An 8,131-nucleotide genomic window follows, 5' to 3' on the forward strand; every position below is an offset into this window, starting at 1 on the left:
TTTTGTACAATTATACAATTTGTATTACTAAAGCTTTCAAAAATTTCTACAATTTTGTAAAAATTTAAATATCTAATCGTAAGATCATTAGTTTTTATATACCTACAAATTTTATAAATATAGTTTAGACTAAATTTTTGATAATTATACAATGTTATATCATTTTTATTAGTTTTATACAAATTGATTTAATATATATCAAATATATATTAAATATTAGTAAGAAAATAGTAAAATCTATAATATTTAATGAAATTTATTTTTAAATATAAGTTAGATTTAAAAAAATTCTTAATGAACATGGTGCAGGAAAACACCTAGTCTATGTTATATGTTTTTATGTCAAGTTAATTTAAATTTAATGTAATTCAATAATTATAAGATTTTTTATTATATAATGTGATGCAAGTAATCTATTATTACAAGTTTTCCAAATTTTTGAAACTTAGAACCATTAATTGGTTCTATCATTGGAAGGGTTAAAACTAAACAAGTATCTAAAAATTTTAATTTGATTATTTTCAATTAAAAAAATTAATTTAGAACTCTAAGACCATATCTATCGTTGGAGATGGTCTAAGAATCGTCTCTTAGCCGAAAAATGTTAAAAACAAAACAAAAAAACAATATAATGTCAAATCATGAGTTAAGAACCCTGGCTAAGAGACCAGGGTTAATCATGTCCTAAAGTCTCATGACCGGCCCTACTCGAGTTTCTGGAGTTACACAAAAGTTGATCAAGGCTAGACAATCTACTAAGCAATGTCTAGTAATGTCTCATATTAGTTTCTGAGCTTGTGCCAGTTATTATCAAATGTGATGTGATCAAATGTGATGTGTAGCAACAATTCCATCTCTCAAAATATATTTCATTTTTTTTTTTTTGGGTTAAAATATATATCTTCATTGTTGAAAGACGGGAAATCGGTCAATTCACACGTCAACAAGGGCTAACGGTCCCAATCAGTACATAAACACGTTGTCTGTGCGAAAACATACATCAACTACTATAAAATTCAACTTTTCATACATGAACTTACAAAATTGGGTTTTAACATACATTGACCTAATTTCCGTTAGTCAAACGTTACACAATAAGGGTTTTCGTTAATCGGTACATGAAATTGGCCATTTCCTACATCAACATGGGTCAACGGTCCCGATCAATACATAAACACTTTACATGTGTGAAAACATACATCAACTAGTACAAAATTTAAATTCAATACATGAACTTTCGAAATTTGGTTTTAACATACATTAACCTAATTTACACCAGTCCAACATTACAGAAGATAAATTTTATGTCACGTGTTGATTAAGTGAAGTTTTTATTGTATTATGTGATAAATAAACCGTATTACGTGATAATTGACTGAGAAAGAAAAATCATTTAGGCCAAATGATTTCGTTCTAATTAAACCGTATTATGTGGTAATTGACTGAGAAAAATAAATTATTTAGACCAAACGATTTTGTCTCGTGTAACTCATTACTTAGCTTTTCTTTTTAACTTTTTGTTCTTCGACATTTTCGACAAAAAACCTGATACAGAGAAGACAACAAAGAAAAAAAATCGCATAGAGAAAAACGAGAATGTCTAGCTTATCCAATCCTAATTCTTTTTTTGTTCGATAAGTTAGACATTCCCGTTTCTTTATGTTCGATTTTTTTCATGTTGTCTTCCCCATGTTAGGTTTTTTGCCGAAAATGACGAAAAACAAAAAGTTAAAGAGAATTTAACTAATGATTTACATGAGAACGAAATCGTTTGACCTAAATAATTTATTTTTCTTCGTCAATTACTACGTAATACAATTTAATTACCACATAATACAATAAAAATCTCACTTAATCAACATGTGATAGATAATTTATCTTCGGTAATGTTTGACTAGTGAAAATTTTGTCAATGTATGTTAAAACCAGATTTCGAAAGTTCATGTATGGAATTTAAGTTTTGTATTAGTTGATGTATGTTTTCGCACAAGTAAAGTGTTTATGTATTGATCAGGAACGTTGATCCCTATTGATGTAGGAATTAACCAATTTCATGATACCAGTTAACGAAAACTCTTACTCCGTAACGTCTGACTAACGGAAATCAGGTATGTTAGACCATCTCCAACCCACCCCTATTTTTATCTCTATACTTTGCCCTAAAATAGAGAAACTCTATTATAGAGGTGAAAATGCTCCAATGTATGTCTGCATAATAGAGTTCCTCTATTTATAGGAGAAAATATAGAGAAATGATATTTCTACCTCTAAATATAGAGGCAAAAAGTAACTTTCCTGTATATTTTTCTCTAAAATAGAGTAACTCTATTATAGAAGCATACATTGGAGCATTTTCAGCTATATAATAGAGATTTCTATTTTAGAGAAAAATATAGATGTGTACATTGGAGATGCTCTTATAATCTATTTTTGTAAGTTCATATATGAAAAATTGAATTTTATAAAAATTGAATTTTACACTAATTGATGTATGTTTTTGCACATGTAACATGTTTATGTACTGATCGGGACCGTTTCCCGTTGAAAGACGCATGTAAGAGAACGAAACACGGTGCAAGATCCAAAAAAAACTTTTTCTGTTTACGTTTTTGTACAAGAATGCTACTGCCACAAAATAAAAGAAGAGAGAGAGAGAGAGAGAGAGAGGTCCAAAACCAAGAACATCCACCATTGACTACGAATAGGCTGGTCTGCTTCGATCTCCAGGTGACAGAGAGAGAATAAAAACAAAAAGTTTAATGTATAGAAAATAAGAAGATGAAACACAGAGTGTAGAAACAGCAATGGTACCTAATTTTCATAGAAACGGGAACGATGTCTTCTCAACCTGTAAACCAATAGCATCAATTAACACCATCACATAAACTATGAAAAATAAGAATGAATATAAATGTAGATGAATCTGACCTTTGATGAACAGAGCTACTTCTGTTAACTCCACTTGTGGTGGTGATGAACTCATCATCAATCTCATCTACTCTATACTCCGGAAACTCAATTGACGCAACCGAGCTGTCATCAGAGTTGGAGTTATCATAGCTAGAACGGCTACTCCCTCCTCTCCTTGCTCTTCTTCTGTTCCTCGCATTCCTTATATTATCAAACATCTTATAAAAGATACAAGAGGTCCACCAGTTTCCTTCATTGCTAGCCACATCCTCAAACTCATCTCCCGTGTCATCATCTCCATACTCAATCACATAGTCTCCTAAAACAACTCCTCTCGGAACCTCCGAGTGAATCGTGCTCAGCACGTCGATGATCTCAGACGACTGCTGGAAATTCTCCCAGTCAAGCTTCCTGGCAGGATCAATCTTGGAAGGACGAGAGTCCGGATGCTCTGACTGAGCGTGCTTGCGAAGCTCCGTGTAAGTACCCGTGAACCTGCACCGTTCTTCCTCGCAGCAACGTTGTTTCTCGTCGAGACGGAGACGAGCTTCTTCTACAATGACCCATCCAGTGACTTCTCCTCTGCAGAGTGGACACAAAGGTTTGCAGCTCTCTTCTAAGGCCTTTGACATTGGCTCATCAGGAGGTGGAGGTGGTGGGTCTGTTCCATAGGCAGTGATGAAACGGTCCAGACAGTTGGAGTGGAGGTGGTCTGTGTTGCAGACGAACGCACGGCATCCGTTGTCGTAAGACGAGCACTGGAGAAGCACGCCGTTGTGAGGGGAGTCTAAACAAATGGGACAAACTAAGTCATCCCAATTGATCGTCACCTGGCTGCAAAAGGTCTTTGCTTGAAGGTGGTTCTCGCAAACATGTTGTAGCGCCGCCATAAAGTTCCAAACTTTACTCTTTGAGAGATGAAAGAAACAAACTTGTTTTAACTCAAGTGTCTGTAAGCAGAGATTCGATGCAAACCCTTCTACCTACGTCATTCATTCATAAAGCAGACTGCATATGCAAGTCAAAGGAGACAGCTTGTGAATAAGAATGCAGAGAGACGATTCGATGGAGACTGACTCATAAAGCCTAAACCTTTGGAAACGATTCAGTCTCTGGTGAATACACACTACAAACCCAGTACGGAGACCAGCAGAAATGAGAATTAGATTCCAAAATCAAAACGATTGAAAAACAGATCAGAAACCTATAAGCAGAACCCTAAGCAAAAAAGAGCTAGAAACGGATCCAAATCAATAAATAAGCAAACACATCTAAGAAGTAACAATATCACAGAGAATGATCGAATCGAGAAGTCGAAGAGGAGGAAGAAGAAGAAGGAAAAGGCTGACCTTTGAGATTAGCAGTTTCAAGGGGAAGAAGACGAGATGGGGGTTTCTTGTGGGGATAGAGTGTTTCAAGCAAAGCCTCCTCCTTTTTTTTTTTTTTTTTTTCTCTCTCCTCTCTCAGTCCACCATACTACTTTTACCTTTTCAATCATTATTAATATTTTTTAAATGCTGGTTATAATATTTTAGTATATGTTCAGATCGCATAGGGAAATGATGTATTGATTGATATAATGTTGGAAAACATGTCACTTGTGATTTTACGAAGAGAAATGTCACTACACCTAATATTTTTAGAAAAAAAACATTTTTTTTAAATTTTTACTTTGTGACCTTCTTCTTTTGTGGCCTTTTCTTTTTATATATAAATTTTGAAATTCTAGTTAAACCATAAAAAGATTTATTTTCTGTTCTACACTTTTATTTATCATTTACGATAATAATTTTTAATTTATGAAAGATAGTATTTTTTAATAATTAATGTAACCTTACAAAAAAAAGATAATTTATATGATGTAATTATTTTTATCATCGATTAGAATTTGCATAAATAGATAATTAATATTATTTTATTTATAAAAATAAATATATTTTAATTTTAATTTATATGTTTAATTTTAAAATGACAAATAATAAAAATGGAGGGATTTTATTGTGTATCTTTTACTTTTAGCAACTCCTAACAAATAAAATATGCTAGATGATATAGCAAGTCAATATGCCTTTAGTTGGGCCTTCCTAAAGTATTGGGCCCGGTACAGATAGTTGGGCTTTGTAAACTAAGAAAGAAGAAGTTCCAAAATAATTAAATCCAAAAGCTCTTCCCAAAGAGCTTGGTTGTGAAAACGCCAACTGAGATTTCTCCAAAACGCACCCATTGCTAAAGCTTTCCCTGCGTTTTTACACCAACATAAACATTGATTCGACATTTACAATGAGAGAATGGTTGCTAAGAGTATTCTTTTACCTCGCTGTATCGAGCAACTGTGTAGCTAAGCCTTTTCTTCTGTTGGAAGGTGAGACCCAAATAGCTCTAACTCCACAAACAGCAGGTTTAGCTTCTTCTTCACATACAATGGCTCTGTTGTCTAATCTATCATCTGATTCTGGACATCTTTTAGATACTTCTCTTTGCAGCACAATGTCTCCGAAATGAATGGTGGTTGAAGGCGAGGATCTCTCTTTCTTTAAGAGTCTTTTATCATCAAGAGGAGCTATGATCTTAAATGCTTCCTTGATTGGTTCTGCAACTAGACATCCAGAGATCCTCTGAGAGGAAACAAATAGATAAACCTGCACAAACAAGGTAACTCTTGAAATTGCTGTGAAAGCAAAGAACTGAACTATACAAAGCACACAACAAGCTAGCTCCTTAAACTCTTCTTTTGTAATTTCAGTGCTAGTCATAGACATAGAATCACAATAAGTCAATGTCTTCTTCCTTAGGTTGATAAGTACAGCAAAATGATATACAAAAGGTTTTGTTAAGTCGTGGATAAAGACTAAAGCTACTCATTACCTTACAATGTTTGTGAAGAATCCAATCCTCACCTAGCTCAACCTCCATCATCTTCACAAGTCACAACGTCTTGCACCTGCAAGTGTAAACAAATAGCCCATTAGATCCTCAAAATGAAGGAACCATTACATAAACCAGCATAACAAAAACTGTGAAAAGTATGAACCTTGTTCCTATGTGCAGGAGAATCATTTTCCAATATCATAACAACACGGTTCTTGTCCAAAGAAGGCGAAGTGAAGGCTCTCTCGTTCTGCCAACCCTGAGAAGACAATTATAAGAAAAAAAAACCGAAACTTTATCAAACAACCTCTACAAAAATCAAAGAAACATGAAAGCTTTGATGGGTCTTAACGTTACCTTAAAAGGGATTCCGTTCATATAGTCCTTGTGAAAGCTTTGATGGTTCTTCTCATCTGATTCATCTCCAGGAGCATACGTAGCTCCACACTCTACGCAATGTCTGAGAAGAAAGTCAGATTGGCCTAACTCTATGTGGAATTGAGTATAGCAACGCTTCTTGTTCAGTGTTTTAGGTGCAAAGGAAGGTCCTTTCCTCGGTTCCTTAGGCACTTCACTTATGCAGTGCCACCAAAGATTTTAAGAGAAACCCACAAACTCGAAGAAGCTGAAGAGGATCAAACCACAAAAGATAGTTCCTTTACCTATCGGCTTTGGCGGATCGACGCTCGTAGGTGTTGACGGAGACGATGGCTTGAAGAAAGAATTGATCTTTGATTGCATAGCTTAGTGAGATTCAATTGTGCTTAGGTCCCTTTCCTCTTCTTCTTCTCCCAATTTGGCGGCACAGAGATTTTTTTCTTTCTAATGGTTTACCGCGGAAACGGTTTACAAATTGGCTAACCGGATTGTATTGTATGTTTGAAAAGTATAGAATTTGTATTTTGTAATATTGTTAACCGGATCTGAGAACCGGATTGTATTAATCAGTGTTGTTGTACCAACACTACAGCTTTGATATGAATGATGTTGATTAGGCCTGGGCATTTCGGGTATCGGTTCGGTTCGGTTCGGGTATTTCGGGTTTCGGGTAGTTCGGATAGGGGTTAGAGGATCCATTTAGTACTTGACCTATTTTCGGTTCGGTTCGGTTCGGATAGTTTCGGGTTCGGTTCGGTTCGGATAGTAAATGTAGGAACCGGAAAATATCCGGAAAAAGTTCGGTTCTCATTTGGATCCGGTTCGGGTTCGGATAGTTCGGATAGTTTGGATAATTTGGATAAAATATCGGTTATTTAGGGTAAAATATCAAATAACTAAGATGATTTACATAAAAATTTTGGATATTTTGAATTAGTTTGGATATTTCGGATAAAACTATCTGGATACTTTCGGGTAGTTTGGATACTTTATAATAATTTAGTTATCCTCAACTATTTTCAGATATGATGTTATATGTATATATAATTAATATTTTTATATATTCGGGTACCCGTTCGGTTCTCGGTTCGGTTCCAGTTCGGTTCGGTTATTTCGGATATAAAAATATAGGAATCATTCGGATATTTGAGGGTATTGGTCCGGTTCCGGTTTCGGGTATTTCGGTTCGGTTCCGGTTCGGTTCTTCGGTTCCGGTTATTTTGCCCAGACCTAATGTTGATTAATGTTTATGTATATATACGGTAAAAACTCTATAAATTAATTAATAATGTTGAGAATTTGATATTTTATTAATTTATAGAGATATTAATTTACAAAAATTTCATTTTTAGATTTTTTTTCTATTTTAAGATATGTTTTTCTAAAATAAGAAAAACATTTGATTTTAATGTATATACATTAATTAACATTTGAAATTCGACATTTATATTAGTTTTACTATATTATTTGGTGTATATAAAATATGTTTCAAAGAATTTAAATGTGTTTTAGGTATAATTTTACTAAATATCATCAAAATATATTAAATGTTAAGACAATATAAAAATATTTCCATGGTGTATATAAAACAAATAATATAATGGTTGGTTTGTAATTATATAAAATGTATATACATATAAATTATTAATTTATAGATTTAGTTGGACCAAATATTTACATAGGATTTTCTGAAAAGATATTATCTAATTATTCTATCGATTTGTGTATATTTTTAACGGACTTTAATTCAATATACCCAATCCTCTCTTCAAAAATTCTATTTTATCCCACCAATAAAAAATAATTTCTTTTTTTATTTTTTTTAAATGCAAAACGAGGTTAAAGAAATCGATGCCCTTAATAAAATCAGCTTATTACCATGAACCAACTTATTCTATCCGACCCACCCAAATCCAACCGGGTCAAACCCATATTTTAAACCTAACCTCTAAACGACGCCGTTCTCTCTAATTTT

At 33.6% G+C, this 8,131-nt stretch overlaps 1 protein-coding gene and 1 pseudogene across 5 annotated transcripts; both read right to left on the bottom strand.

Annotated features, from left to right (window-relative positions):
* Nucleotides 1-2,578: 2,578 nt before the first annotated feature.
* BNAC03G67620D lies at nt 2,579-4,410 on the bottom strand. Of its 5 annotated transcripts, none has more exons than XM_013830424.3 (4): nt 4,260-4,410; nt 2,929-3,818; nt 2,812-2,848; nt 2,579-2,721 (listed from the first exon to the last, which is right to left on the bottom strand). In XM_013830424.3, exons 2-3 carry the CDS (start codon nt 3,798-3,800, stop codon nt 2,812-2,814), a joined length of 909 nt encoding a protein of 302 aa, XP_013685878.1. In that variant the 5' UTR covers nt 3,801-3,818; nt 4,260-4,410; the 3' UTR covers nt 2,579-2,721. The 5 variants fall into 5 exon arrangements, with proteins under 5 accessions (XP_013685878.1, XP_013685880.1, XP_013685876.1 ...); XM_013830426.3 differs by having other exon boundaries at nt 2,579-2,711; nt 2,929-3,918; nt 4,260-4,404; XM_013830422.3 differs by having other exon boundaries at nt 2,929-3,918; nt 4,260-4,404.
* Nucleotides 4,411-4,886: 476 nt separating this feature from the next.
* On the bottom strand, nt 4,887-6,780 carry LOC106384807 (annotated as a pseudogene).
* Nucleotides 6,781-8,131: the final 1,351 nt, after the last annotated feature.

The sequence above is a fragment of the Brassica napus genome, chromosome C3 (assembly GCF_020379485.1).
Source record: "Brassica napus cultivar Da-Ae chromosome C3, Da-Ae, whole genome shotgun sequence".
NCBI lineage: Eukaryota > Viridiplantae > Streptophyta > Magnoliopsida > Brassicales > Brassicaceae > Brassica > Brassica napus.

What these genes read in the sequence shown, in the direction of transcription:
- BNAC03G67620D (XM_013830424.3), bottom strand. Translation starts at nt 3,800, where the DNA reads ATGGCGGCGCTACAACATGTTTGCGAGAACCACCTTCAAGCAAAGACC. An exon ending in AGTAGCTCTGTTCATCAAAG is followed by an intron (nt 2,849 to 2,928) that starts GTCAGATTCATC and finishes ATTGGTTTACAG; the next exon opens with GTTGAGAAGACATCGTTCCC.